The following is a 14,099-nucleotide window of genomic DNA, read 5'->3' on the forward strand; positions in this document are numbered from 1 at the left end:
TTTTCGTGGCCTTCAAACCTTTATGTAACCCGGTTTATTTTTCTGCCTCCTTTCCAACAAGACAAATCCAAAATAAAGGAAATAAATCTTCAGTTACAAAAGCTGTATGACATGTCAGAATCAGCAGCTCAGAGTAAATTCCCCAGCAGAACACAGTAGAACATGTAAATGTTTTCTGTTTCTGAAAGAAAACCACATTAGTTTTAGTGAAAAGCAGAAGACAGCAGCTCAGTTCGTCTAGAAAAAAAGTATAGTCATGTCTGATAAGGAACTGTGCAGACGCAGAAGCTTAAACAGCTTTATAGACGTTTTAAGGAACCGATTGGCTGTTTTTGACAATTGTCAAGATTGAGAGAATACTTTACTACGAACCCTTTTCATTTCCATGGAAACTAGCAGGACCTTCATCTCCATGGAAACTAGCAGGACCTTCATCTCCATAGAAACTAGCAGGACCTTTATCTCCATGGAAACTGGCAGGACCTTTATCTCCATGGAAACTAGCAGGACCTTTATCTCCATGGAAACTGGCAGGACCTTTATCTCCATGGAAACTAGCAGGACCTTTATCTCCATAGAAACTAGCAGGACCTTTATCTCCATGGAAACTAGCAGGACCTTTATCTCCATAGAAACTAGCAGGACCTTTATCTCCATGGAAACTGGCAGGACCTTTATCTCCATGGAAACTAGCAGGACCTTCATCACCATGGAAACTAGCAGAACCTTCATCACCATGGAAACTAGCAGAACCTTCATCACCATGGAAACTAGCAGGACCCTTATCACCATGGAAACTAGCAGGACCCTCATCACCATGGAAACTAGCAGGACCCTCATCACCATGGAAACTAGTAGGACCCTCATCACCATGGAAACTAGCAGGACCCTCATGATTCATTTCTACTGAAGCCAGATTGCAGGAGACACATTAAGCAGAGTTTTTAGAGCTGGAAGAGTTTTCACAAAAAAATAAAAGTGAAAGTAAAACTATGATGTTTTACTTTACTTCTGGCTGCCAGAGTTTCTGTCCCACAGTGATGAGACAGACGTCTCTGTAAGCAGCAGAGTCTCTGCTTTCACATGACGCCTTGTTTGTGTGGAGAAACGATCAGAAGCTGTAGAATAGTGATGTTCTCATGTTTTCTGTTTGGGCTTTGAAATGTGTTTAGTTTGGATGAGTCTTTTAGCCGAGTTTCTCCATCATGTTGCTATGCTACGTGTTAGCATCACTGCTTCCTAGCATTTGCAGACATCTTCTGGACTGTAGGATCTCATGCAGTCTCTTGTACAGGGGTTCTCGTTAAGCAGCACTAAAACATCCTGATCTGAAATGAAAAGAAGCCTAAATAGACCCCTCTGCTTTCCAAGCTGCCGCCCACAGAAGGACATCTGGGTTCTTTCGCGGCCAGTGGCCTCCAAACAGACAGGACACGAAACCCCACACATCAGCAGCAGAACACCCTCAGCAGAGGTACAGTCCACATCCTGACCTGCAGCTCCGCAGTCGCAGCAGCGGTCATTGCCGCTCATCTTCTTCACCTCCTCTACAATGGCTTTGGTCAGCTCCTGCACGATGTTGTTCTCTCCTTCGTCCTGGTCGCCTTTAAAGGCTTTGTTAAGCGCCTCCTCCTTACTGTTCTGCAGCACCGACATCCAGCTGGAACACACCGACCAGAGTCAGAACGCTGCAGCATCGCAGCGGGCAGCCGAGGCCGTTATGGCGCATACTTACATCTGACACTCGGCCTCATCCTCGGCCTGGAAGTGGTACGTTCTGTCGTCTGCAGGAGACACACAGGCAGGAACATGCTGAGAAAATCATCATTGTTTGCTGCAGTCAGTGTTGTTAGATCTTTGTTAGTAGAGCGTACGTGAGAACAGGTCGAAGCTCTTCTCGTCTGAACTTCTTTTCACCTGGCAGGTGAGCAGGTTGAGTTTGGCCGGTGGAACGTTAGCCTGCGAGACAACGAGCAGGGAAAAGGGTGAACAGCAGAGTGAGAGGATGTTAAAATCTGACTGTTACCGACACCACAAACCAATCAGGCTGTGAGAAACCAGCAACACGTTGAACTGCTGACTGGTTTTATGATCTTCAAAGCTTTGGACTCCATCCTTCATGTTGTCAGGATGGGAACTGTGGAGCATCTAGAGCATCTGAGACCGTTTTGGTCCAACAGAACATTTTCACACAGAACTAATCAGACTCATGAAGGCATTATCTGTGTTGTGGGGACTAACTTATTATAGTTATTTATTTTCCAATCATTTACTGGGCTTTTCATCCACAGAAGGAGCAAGACAGGAAGAGATGGTCTGAATCAGAAGGCTGTGGGTCGGGGGCGCAGAACCTTCCCGTTATCCTGCCCAGTAACCCCAGCCCATCATGTTTCCATGAACTTTAACAGTCCAGTTTAACACGGAGGTAGGAAAGTTCTGTCCTGAAGAATAGCAGTCCTCGAGGTTTTAGATGGTCCCTGCTTTTACACACCCAATTCAAATGAAATGGAGACATCAGCTTATCAAGTTCTGCTCAGTGACCTATTGGTTTGTGATCTGCAGAGGATGAACCCTGATAACACGATGACTTTCTGGTATGCGTGGTTTTATTTTGGCTTAAACCCGACACAGCAGGTTTCATGACACAGAATCATCTGGAAAGTTCTTTGTAAAAACTGCTCAAAAAAGGGAACAACTAAGAATAAAATAAAGACTCCAAAACAATGGAACTGACTTTTCTGAGGTTCATAACCTCAGATGAAGGAGAAGAAGACAAGAAAACAACAATGTTCAGTTCAACGATGAAGAGAAGTTCCTCAGATGAACATGAATACAGACGGACTTTAAAGGTTCAGAATTACTGACATCTAGAGGTAAAGACAGGCATTGCAATGACTTCAAATACGGTGGCCGCATTTGACCAAAATTCTTTCAGACATTAAAGACGTTTCCATCTGTGAGCAGATTCAGGTCTCAGGTGCAGCGATGACTTCACTACAGGTAACCGTCTTCTTCTATGGTCCTTTACTTTACGGTACTTATCTGAAACTATATTCTAGCGTCTATCAAACCAGTGTTTCTCAGTTCCAGCCCTCAGCCCCCCTGCCCCGCATGTTTTATAGGTAACCCTACTTTAACACACCTGAATGAAATAAAGACTCGTTAACAGGCTGCAAAGAACTTGATGAGGAAGTTTAATAATCTGATTCAGGTGCTTTGGAGGAGGAACATGTCTAAAACATGCAGGGAGGGGGGGTCTGAGGACTGGGATTGAGAAACACTGTATCAAACAAACTGGGCGCTGTATCTGTAACTGGGCTTTGATACGGTGCCCAGTTACAGTCTGGAAAAAGGTCAAATAAAGGTGATGAGACCTTTTAATAAAATAAGTAAAGGAAAAAGTCTTAATTTGAAAAAAAAAATCTGATTATTACAACTAAAGCTTCAGTTAAAGTAAAATATGAAGCAAATTTTGTGAAAGAAAAAAAACCTGATGATGTTTTCCTTCGTGTGTTTTCATTCACTCCTGCACAACCACTTATACACGTCTACCCAATCAATTCTACTGAACTGAGATGGTGTGTTTTGAGTCTTCATTATGACAAGAACATGGTGGTTGATAAACCACCAGAGAACAACATATAAAAATACATTACATGCTGTTTACTCTAAGTATTTATCTGATGATGGGTGGCAACCAGGAAGGATGGTGGGGGGGGTCAGACAGTCAGATTTATGTCAAATATTTGTTATCTGTAAGCAAAATACACTTTAAACACTAAACTGCAGCTTTATTAACACAGCTTATGAACTTGCTGCAACTTTTTAAAGAAAAACAGTAAAATAAACTGATAGAAAATAAATAATCAGTTTTTACAGCTACGTCTTGTTTTCATTATCTATAAGCCACAATCATCAAAGTTTCTAGTAATAAATGTTTGAAATGTGTCACTCTATGAGGAAAAAAATTTATACAATATATGGGTTTCACATTCTGAAATGAGTGACTAAAAATATTGAACGTTTTTATAATATTGTAATTTTCTGAGATCATGGAGCTGAAGTCGTCCTGGAACTTTTTCTGTCTTGTAAAAATGAGTCTGATACAGTTTAAAATATTTGAATGAGAGAAGAAAGTTGAGATAGAAAGACAGAGGGTCCCCTCCCAACCAACACCCATCCAGACTCGTCATTTTCCCACCCATTTTTCTTCTATCCTTTTCCTTATGCTCTTTCTTCTGCGCCTTTTTTTCTTCCTTTTCCGCTTGCTCTGTCCTGATTGGCCATTTGACTCTTCATGTAAAAACTTCAACATAAAAAAGGAAGAAGAAGAAGGAATAATAAATATAACCCTAAAGTAAAAGCCGCCTGTAACCCCAGCTGTTATAGAAGATGAACCCACAAAAAGACTTCTGGTTGGACATGCAGGCAGCAGGGCGGGGCTTGTCATGCAGGGGGACCAATCAGAGGAAAGGATGTTGCATCTTACCGTGCCATGGCTGATGGTCAGGAAGCCGTTTCTCACGGAGCACTTCCTCTTCTGCCAGACCTTCCTCAGCCTGAGGAGCAAACGCAGGAAGCAGGCCGGGTTTAAGCTTACTGGAAAGAAAAACCTTCAGAGCGACGATGAAGCTTCGCTTCATGAGCTGCTTCTGCTTTCTGTAGCTTTTCGAAAAAAATAGTTACTAAAAACCTGAACTAAATAATGAATAAAAGGTAAAACTGAAGCAGGAGACGTGGTGCAGATGTCGGCTCTGAAGGTTCACTCACCCCTCACTTTTCTTGTAGAGGAATCCGGAGCGTTCGGTGCCATGGGCCTTGTTTCCCTGCAGCTGATGGAGGCTGTAACCCGCATTCTGCTTCGCCTGAGCATCCTGACAACAAAACGCAAAACCACAAAACCTGTAAAAACCACAAAACCTGTAAAAACCACAAAACCTGTAAAAACCACAAAACTCGGCACAATTTCATTTACAGCAGAACGCCGATGGATTTAGATCAGCTTTTCATCTTCTATGAGGAGATTTAGAACAGTCTGTCAGTCGAAAGTTAACAGGTGAAGTTCAGCGTAGATCTGTGTTAGTGTGTTGGTGTGTTGTGTTAGTGTGTTGGTGTGTTGTGTTAGTGTGTTGTGTTAGTGTGTTGGTGTGTTGTGTTAGTGTGTTGTGTTAGTGTGTTGTGTTAGTGTGTTGTGTTGGTGTGTCGGTGTGTTGTGTTGGTGTGTCGGTGTGTTGTGTTAGTGTGTTGTGTTGGTGTGTTAGTGTTAGTGTGTTGGTGTGTTGTGTTGGTGTGTTAGTGTTAGTGTGTTGGTGTGTTGTGTTGGTGTGTTGTGTTGGTGTGTCGGTGTGTTGTGTTGGTGTGTCGGTGTGTTGTGTTAGTGTGTTGTGTTGGTGTGTTAGTGTTGGTGTGTTGGTGTGTTGTGTTGGTGTGTTGGTGTGTTGTGTTGGTGTGTTAGTGTTAGTGTGTTGGTGTGTTGTGTTGGTGTGTTGGTGTGTTGTGTTGGTGTGTTGGTGTGTTGGTGTGTTGTGTTGGTGTGTTGTGTTGGTGTGTTGGTGTGTTGTGTTGGTGTGTTGGTGTGTTGTGTTGGTGTGTTGTGTTAGTGTGTTGTGTTAGTGTGTTGGTGTGTTGTGTTAGTGTGTTGTGTTAGTGTGTTGTGTTGGTGTGTCGGTGTGTTGTGTTGGTGTGTCGGTGTGTTGTGTTAGTGTGTTGTGTTGGTGTGTTAGTGTTAGTGTGTTGGTGTGTTGGTGTGTTGTGTTGGTGTGTTAGTGTTAGTGTGTTGGTGTGTTGTGTTGGTGTGTTGTGTTGGTGTGTTGTGTTGGTGTGTTGTGTTGGTGTGTTGTGTTGGTGTGTTGGTGTGTTGTGTTGGTGTGTTGGTGTGTTGTGTTGGTGTGTTGTGTCGGTGTGTTGTGTTGGTGTGTCGGTGTGTTGTGTTAGTGTGTTGTGTTGGTGTGTTAGTGTTGGTGTGTTGGTGTGTTGTGTTGGTGTGTTAGTGTTAGTGTGTTGGTGTGTTGTGTTGGTGTGTTGGTGTGTTGTGTTGGTGTGTTGTGTTGGTGTGTTGGTGTGTTGTGTTGGTGTGTTGGTGTGTTGTGTTGGTGTGTTGTGTTGGTGTGTTGTGTTGGTGTGTTGGTGTGTTGTGTTGGTGTGTTGTGTTAGTGTGTTGTGTTAGTGTGTTGGTGTGTTGTGTTAGTGTGTTGTGTTAGTGTGTTGTGTTGGTGTGTCGGTGTGTTGTGTTGGTGTGTCGGTGTGTTGTGTTGGTGTGTCGGTGTGTTGTGTTAGTGTGTTGTGTTGGTGTGTTAGTGTTAGTGTGTTGGTGTGTTGGTGTGTTGTGTTGGTGTGTTAGTGTTAGTGTGTTGGTGTGTTGTGTTGGTGTGTTGTGTTGGTGTGTTGTGTTGGTGTGTTGGTGTGTTGTGTTGGTGTGTTGTGTTGGTGTGTTGGTGTGTTGTGTTGGTGTGTTGTGTTGGTGTGTTGGTGTGTTGTGTTGGTGTGTTGGTGTGTTGTGTTGGTGTGTTGTGTTGGTGTGTCGTGTTAGTGTGTTGGTGTGTCGTGTTAGTGTGTTGGTGTGTCGTGTTAGTGTGTTGGTGTGTCGTGTTAGTGGGTTGGTGTGTCGTGTTAGTGTGTTGGTGTGTCGTGTTAGTGTGTTGGTGTGTCGTGTTAGTGTGTTGGTGTGTCGTGTTAGTGTGTTGGTGTGTCGTGTTAGTGTGTTGGTGTGTCGTGTTAGTGTGTCGTGTTAGTGTGTTGTGTTAGTGTGTTGTGTTAGTGTGTTAGTGTGTTGTGTTAGTGTGTTAGTGTGTTGTGTAAGTGTGTTGGTGTGTTGTGTTGGTGTGTTGTGTTGGTGCGTTGTGTTGGTGTGTTGTGTTGTGTTGGTGTGTTGTGTTGGTGTGTTGTGTTGGTGTGTTGTGTTGTGTTAGTGTGTTGTGTTGGTGTGTTGTGTTGGTGTGTTGTGTTAGTGTGTTGTGTTGGTGTGTTGGTGTGTTGTGTTGTGTTGGTGTGTTGTGTTAGTGTGTTGTGTTGGTGTGTTGGTGTTGGTGTGTTGGTGTGTTGTGTTGGTGTGTTGTGTTAGTGTGTTGTGTTGGTGTGTTGTGTTGGTGTTGGTGTGTTGTGTTGGTGTGTTGTGTTAGTGTGTTGGTGTGTTGTGTTAGTGTGTTGTGTTGGTGTGTTGGTGTGTTGTGTTAGTGTGTTGTTGTGTTAGTGTGTTGGTGTGTTGTGTTAGTGTGTTGGTGTGTTGTGTTGGTGTGTTGGTGTGTTGTGTTAGTGTGTTGTGTTGTGTTAGTGTGTTGGTGTGTTGTGTTAGTGTTTTGGTGTGTTGTGTTAGTGTGTTGGTGTGTTGTGTTAGTGTGTTGGTGTGTTGTGTTGGTGTGTTGTGTTGGTGTGTTAGTGTGTTGGTGTGTTGTGTTAGTGTGTTGGTGTGTTGTGTTAGTGTGTTGTGTTAGTGTGTTGGTGTGTTGTGTTGGTGTGTTGTGTTAGTGTGTTGGTGTGTTGTGTTAGTGTGGTGTTAGTGTGTTAGTGTGTTGTGTTGGTGTGTTGGTGTGTTGTGTTGGTGTGTTGTGTTAGTGTGTTGTGTTGGTGTGTTGTGTTGGTGTGTTGTGTTGGTGTGTTGTGTTGGTGTGTTGTGTTAGTGTGTTGGTGTGGTGTTAGTGTGTTAGTGTGTTGTTGTGTTGTGTTAGTGTGTTGGTGTGTTGTGTTGGTGTGTTGTGTTAGTGTGTTGGTGTGTTGTGTTAGTGTGTTGGTGTGTTGGTGTGTTGTGTTAGTGTGTTGGTGTGTTGTGTTGTGTTGTGTTAGTGTGTTGGTGTGTTGTGTTGGTGTGTTGGTGTGTTGTGTTGGTGTGTTGTGTTAGTGTGTTGGTGTGTTGTGTTAGTGTGTTGGTGTGTTGTGTTAGTGTGTTGGTGTGTTGTGTTGGTGTGTTGGTGTGTTGTGTTGGTGTGTTGTGTTGTGTTGGTGTGTTGTGTTGGTGTGTTGTGTTGTGTTGGTGTGTTGTGTTAGTGTGTTGTGTTGTGTTAGTGTGTTGTGTTGGTGTGTTGTGTTGGTGTGTTGGTGTGTTGTGTTAGTGTGTTGTGTTGGTGTGTTGTGTTGGTGTGTTGTGTTAGTGTGTTGGTGTGTTGTGTTGGTGTGTTGTGTTGGTGTGTTGGTGTGTTGTGTTGGTGTGTTGTGTTAGTGTGTTGTGTTGGTGTGTTGTGTTGGTGTGTTGTGTTGGTGTGTTGTGTTGGTGTGTTGTGTTGGTGTGTTGGTGTGTTGTGTTAGTGTGTTGGTGTGTTGTGTTGGCGTGTTGTGTTAGTGTGTTGGTGTGTTGGTGTGTTGTGTTGGTGTGTTGTGTTAGTGTGTTGGTGTGTTGTGTTGGCGTGTTGTGTTAGTGTGTTGGTGTGTTGTGTTGGCGTGTTGTGTTAGTGTGTTGGTGTGTTGGTGTTGGTGTGTTGGTGTGTTGTGTTGGTGTGTTGTGTTGGTGTGTTGTGTTGGTGTTGGTGTGTTGTGTTGGTGTGTTGTGTTAGTGTGTTGGTGTGTTGTGTTGGCGTGTTGGCGTGTTGTGTTGGTGTGTTGGTGTGTTGGTGTTGGTGTGTTGGTGTGTTGGTGTTGGTGTGTTGTGTTGGTGTGTTGTGTTAGTGTGTTGGTGTGTTGTGTTGGTGTGTTGTGTTAGTGTGTTGGTGTGTTGTGTTGGTGTGTTGTGTTAGTGTGTTGGTGTGTTGTGTTGGTGTGTTGTGTTGTGTTGGTGTGTTGTGTTAGTGTGTTGGTGTGTTGTGTTGGTGTGTTGTGTTGGTGTGTTGTGTTAGTGTGTTGGTGTGTTGTGTTGTGTTGTGTTAGTGTGTTGGTGTGTTGTGTTGGTGTGTTGGTGTGTTGTGTTGGCGTGTTGTGTTAGTGTGTTGGTGTGTTGTGTTGGTGTGTTGTGTTGGTGTGTTGTGTTGGTGTTGGTGTGTTGTGTTGGTGTGTTGGTGTGTTGTGTTAGTGTGTTGGTGTGTTGTGTTGGTGTGTTGTGTTGGTGTGTTGGTGTGTTGTGTTGGTGTGTTGTGTTGGTGTTGGTGTGTTGTGTTGGTGTGTTGGTGTGTTGTGTTAGTGTGTTGGTGTGTTGTGTTGGCGTGTTGTGATAGTGTGTTGGTGTGTTGTGTTGGCGTGTTGTGTTAGTGTGTTGGTGTGTTGGTGTGTTGGTGTGTTGTGTTGGTGTGTTGTGTTGGTGTTGGTGTGTTGTGTTGGTGTGTTGGTGTGTTGTGTTAGTGTGTTGGTGTGTTGTGTTGGCGTGTTGTGTTGGTGTGTTGGTGTGTTGGTGTTGGTGTGTTGGTGTGTTGTGTTGGTGTTGGTGTGTTGTGTTGGTGTGTTGTGTTAGTGTGTTGGTGTGTTGTGTTGGTGTGTTGTGTTAGTGTGTTGGTGTGTTGGTGTGTTGTGTTGGTGTGTTGTGTTAGTGTGTTGGTGTGTTGTGTTGGTGTGTTGTGTTGTGTTGGTGTGTTGTGTTAGTGTGTTGGTGTGTTGTGTTGGTGTGTTGTGTTAGTGTGTTGTGTTGTTGTGGTGTGTTGGTGTGTTGTGTTAGTGTGTTGGTGTGTTGTGTTGGCGTGTTGTGTTGGTGTGTTGGTGTTGGTGTGTTGGTGTGTTGTGTTGGTGTGTTGGTGTGTTGTGTTGGTGTGTTGTGTCGGTGTGTTGTGTTGGTGTGTCGGTGTGTTGTGTTAGTGTGTTGTGTTGGTGTGTTAGTGTTGGTGTGTTGGTGTGTTGTGTTGGTGTGTTAGTGTTAGTGTGTTGGTGTGTTGTGTTGGTGTGTTGGTGTGTTGTGTTGGTGTGTTGTGTTGGTGTGTTGGTGTGTTGTGTTGGTGTGTTGGTGTGTTGTGTTGGTGTGTTGTGTTGGTGTGTTGTGTTGGTGTGTTGGTGTGTTGTGTTGGTGTGTTGTGTTAGTGTGTTGTGTTAGTGTGTTGGTGTGTTGTGTTAGTGTGTTGTGTTAGTGTGTTGTGTTGGTGTGTCGGTGTGTTGTGTTGGTGTGTCGGTGTGTTGTGTTGGTGTGTCGGTGTGTTGTGTTAGTGTGTTGTGTTGGTGTGTTAGTGTTAGTGTGTTGGTGTGTTGGTGTGTTGTGTTGGTGTGTTAGTGTTAGTGTGTTGGTGTGTTGTGTTGGTGTGTTGTGTTGGTGTGTTGTGTTGGTGTGTTGTGTTGGTGTGTTGTGTTGGTGTGTTGGTGTGTTGTGTTGGTGTGTTGTGTTGGTGTGTTGGTGTGTTGTGTTGGTGTGTTGGTGTGTTGTGTTGGTGTGTTGTGTTGGTGTGTCGTGTTAGTGTGTTGGTGTGTCGTGTTAGTGTGTTGGTGTGTCGTGTTAGTGTGTTGGTGTGTCGTGTTAGTGTGTTGGTGTGTCGTGTTAGTGGGTTGGTGTGTCGTGTTAGTGTGTTGGTGTGTCGTGTTAGTGTGTTGGTGTGTCGTGTTAGTGTGTTGGTGTGTCGTGTTAGTGTGTTGGTGTGTCGTGTTAGTGTGTTGGTGTGTCGTGTTAGTGTGTCGTGTTAGTGTGTTGTGTTAGTGTGTTGTGTTAGTGTGTTAGTGTGTTGTGTTAGTGTGTTAGTGTGTTGTGTAAGTGTGTTGGTGTGTTGTGTTGGTGTGTTGTGTTGGTGCGTTGTGTTGGTGTGTTGTGTTGTGTTGGTGTGTTGTGTTGGTGTGTTGTGTTGGTGTGTTGTGTTGTGTTAGTGTGTTGTGTTGGTGTGTTGTGTTGGTGTGTTGTGTTAGTGTGTTGTGTTGGTGTGTTGGTGTGTTGTGTTGGTGTGTTGTGTTAGTGTGTTGTGTTGGTGTGTTGGTGTTGGTGTGTTGGTGTGTTGTGTTGGTGTGTTGTGTTAGTGTGTTGTGTTGGTGTGTTGTGTTGGTGTTGGTGTGTTGTGTTGGTGTGTTGTGTTAGTGTGTTGGTGTGTTGTGTTAGTGTGTTGTGTTGGTGTGTTGGTGTGTTGTGTTAGTGTGTTGTTGTGTTAGTGTGTTGGTGTGTTGTGTTAGTGTGTTGGTGTGTTGTGTTGGTGTGTTGGTGTGTTGTGTTAGTGTGTTGTGTTGTGTTAGTGTGTTGGTGTGTTGTGTTAGTGTTTTGGTGTGTTGTGTTAGTGTGTTGGTGTGTTGTGTTAGTGTGTTGGTGTGTTGTGTTGGTGTGTTGTGTTGGTGTGTTAGTGTGTTAGTGTGTTGGTGTGTTGTGTTAGTGTGTTGGTGTGTTGTGTTAGTGTGTTGTGTTAGTGTGTTGGTGTGTTGTGTTGGTGTGTTGTGTTAGTGTGTTGGTGTGTTGTGTTAGTGTGGTGTTAGTGTGTTAGTGTGTTGTGTTGGTGTGTTGGTGTGTTGTGTTGGTGTGTTGTGTTAGTGTGTTGTGTTGGTGTGTTGTGTTGGTGTGTTGTGTTGGTGTGTTGTGTTGGTGTGTTGGTGTGTTGTGTTGGTGTGTTGTGTTGTGTTGGTGTGTTGTGTTGGTGTGTTGTGTTGGTGTGTTGTGTTGTGTTGGTGTGTTGTGTTAGTGTGTTGTGTTGTGTTAGTGTGTTGTGTTGGTGTGTTGTGTTGGTGTGTTGGTGTGTTGTGTTAGTGTGTTGTGTTGGTGTGTTGTGTTGGTGTGTTGTGTTAGTGTGTTGGTGTGTTGTGTTGGTGTGTTGTGTTGGTGTGTTGGTGTGTTGTGTTGGTGTGTTGTGTTAGTGTGTTGTGTTGGTGTGTTGTGTTGGTGTGTTGTGTTGGTGTGTTGTGTTGGTGTGTTGTGTTGGTGTGTTGGTGTGTTGTGTTAGTGTGTTGGTGTGTTGTGTTGGCGTGTTGTGTTAGTGTGTTGGTGTGTTGGTGTGTTGTGTTGGTGTGTTGTGTTAGTGTGTTGGTGTGTTGTGTTGGCGTGTTGTGTTAGTGTGTTGGTGTGTTGTGTTGGCGTGTTGTGTTAGTGTGTTGGTGTGTTGGTGTTGGTGTGTTGGTGTGTTGTGTTGGTGTGTTGTGTTGGTGTGTTGTGTTGGTGTTGGTGTGTTGTGTTGGTGTGTTGTGTTAGTGTGTTGGTGTGTTGTGTTGGCGTGTTGGCGTGTTGTGTTGGTGTGTTGGTGTGTTGGTGTTGGTGTGTTGGTGTGTTGGTGTTGGTGTGTTGTGTTGGTGTGTTGTGTTAGTGTGTTGGTGTGTTGTGTTGGTGTGTTGTGTTAGTGTGTTGGTGTGTTGTGTTGGTGTGTTGTGTTAGTGTGTTGGTGTGTTGTGTTGGTGTGTTGTGTTGTGTTGGTGTGTTGTGTTAGTGTGTTGGTGTGTTGTGTTGGTGTGTTGTGTTGGTGTGTTGTGTTAGTGTGTTGGTGTGTTGTGTTGTGTTGTGTTAGTGTGTTGGTGTGTTGTGTTGGTGTGTTGGTGTGTTGTGTTGGCGTGTTGTGTTAGTGTGTTGGTGTGTTGTGTTGGTGTGTTGTGTTGGTGTGTTGTGTTGGTGTTGGTGTGTTGTGTTGGTGTGTTGGTGTGTTGTGTTAGTGTGTTGGTGTGTTGTGTTGGTGTGTTGTGTTGGTGTGTTGTGTTGGTGTTGGTGTGTTGTGTTGGTGTGTTGGTGTGTTGTGTTAGTGTGTTGGTGTGTTGTGTTGGCGTGTTGTGATAGTGTGTTGGTGTGTTGTGTTGGCGTGTTGTGTTAGTGTGTTGGTGTGTTGGTGTGTTGGTGTGTTGTGTTGGTGTGTTGTGTTGGTGTTGGTGTGTTGTGTTGGTGTGTTGGTGTGTTGTGTTAGTGTGTTGGTGTGTTGTGTTGGCGTGTTGTGTTGGTGTGTTGGTGTGTTGGTGTTGGTGTGTTGGTGTGTTGTGTTGGTGTTGGTGTGTTGTGTTGGTGTGTTGTGTTAGTGTGTTGGTGTGTTGTGTTGGTGTGTTGTGTTAGTGTGTTGGTGTGTTGGTGTGTTGTGTTGGTGTGTTGTGTTAGTGTGTTGGTGTGTTGTGTTGGTGTGTTGTGTTGTGTTGGTGTGTTGTGTTAGTGTGTTGGTGTGTTGTGTTGGTGTGTTGTGTTAGTGTGTTGTGTTGTTGTGGTGTGTTGGTGTGTTGTGTTAGTGTGTTGGTGTGTTGTGTTGGCGTGTTGTGTTGGTGTGTTGGTGTTGGTGTGTTGGTGTGTTGTGTTGGTGTGTTGTGTTGGTGTGTTGTGTTAGTGTGTTGGTGTGTTGTGTTGGTGTGTTGTGTTAGTGTGTTGGTGTGTTGTGTTAGTGTGTTGGTGTGTTGTGTTAGTGTGTTGTGTTGGTGTGTTGTGTTGGTGTGTTGTGTTAGTGTGTTGGTGTGTTGTGTTGGTGTGTTGGTGTGTTGTGTTGGTGTGTTGTGTTGGTGTGTTGGTGTGTTGTGTTGGCGTGTTGTGTTAGTGTGTTGGTGTGTTGGTGTTGGTGTGTTGGTGTGTTGTGTTGGTGTGTTGTGTTGGTGTGTTGTGTTGGTGTTGGTGTGTTGTGTTGGTGTGTTGGTGTGTTGTGTTAGTGTGTTGGTGTGTTGTGTTGGCGTGTTGGCGTGTTGTGTTGGTGTGTTGGTGTTGGTGTGTTGGTGTGTTGGTGTTGGTGTGTTGTGTTGGTGTGTTGTGTTAGTGTGTTGGTGTGTTGTGTTGGTGTGTTGTGTTAGTGTGTTGGTGTGTTGTGTTGGTGTGTTGTGTTAGTGTGTTGGTGTGTTGTGTTGGTGTGTTGTGTTGTGTTGGTGTGTTGTGTTAGTGTGTTGGTGTGTTGTGTTGGTGTGTTGTGTTGGTGTGTTGTGTTAGTGTGTTGGTGTGTTGTGTTGTGTTGTGTTAGTGTGTTGGTGTGTTGTGTTGGTGTGTTGGTGTGTTGTGTTGGCGTGTTGTGTTAGTGTGTTGGTGTGTTGTGTTGGTGTGTTGTGTTGGTGTGTTGTGTTGGTGTTGGTGTGTTGTGTTGGTGTGTTGGTGTGTTGTGTTAGTGTGTTGGTGTGTTGTGTTGGTGTGTTGTGTTGGTGTGTTGGTGTGTTGTGTTGGTGTGTTGTGTTGGTGTTGGTGTGTTGTGTTGGTGTGTTGGTGTGTTGTGTTAGTGTGTTGGTGTGTTGTGTTGGCGTGTTGTGATAGTGTGTTGGTGTGTTGTGTTGGCGTGTTGTGTTAGTGTGTTGGTGTGTTGGTGTGTTGGTGTGTTGTGTTGGTGTGTTGTGTTGGTGTTGGTGTGTTGTGTTGGTGTGTTGGTGTGTTGTGTTAGTGTGTTGGTGTGTTGTGTTGGCGTGTTGTGTTGGTGTGTTGG

General features: G+C 44.5%; 1 protein-coding gene across 1 annotated transcript in view; it reads right to left on the reverse strand.

The window, feature by feature from the left end:
• asap2b (ArfGAP with SH3 domain, ankyrin repeat and PH domain 2b) overlaps window positions 1-14,099 on the reverse strand; it is a gene marked incomplete at its 5' end in the record, with an annotated part of 49,091 nt that overhangs the window by 14,484 nt on the left and 20,508 nt on the right. The window contains 5 exons of the mRNA XM_079255829.1: window positions 1,494-1,660; window positions 1,736-1,784; window positions 1,875-1,959; window positions 4,490-4,559; window positions 4,771-4,874. Coding sequence (XP_079111955.1) covers window positions 1,494-1,660; window positions 1,736-1,784; window positions 1,875-1,959; window positions 4,490-4,559; window positions 4,771-4,874 — 475 coding nt within the window. The remainder of the gene's footprint in view (window positions 1-1,493; window positions 1,661-1,735; window positions 1,785-1,874; window positions 1,960-4,489; window positions 4,560-4,770; window positions 4,875-14,099) is intronic.

Source organism: Telmatherina bonti (assembly GCF_933228915.1).
Source record: "Telmatherina bonti genome assembly, chromosome: 16".
NCBI lineage: Eukaryota > Metazoa > Chordata > Actinopteri > Atheriniformes > Telmatherinidae > Telmatherina > Telmatherina bonti.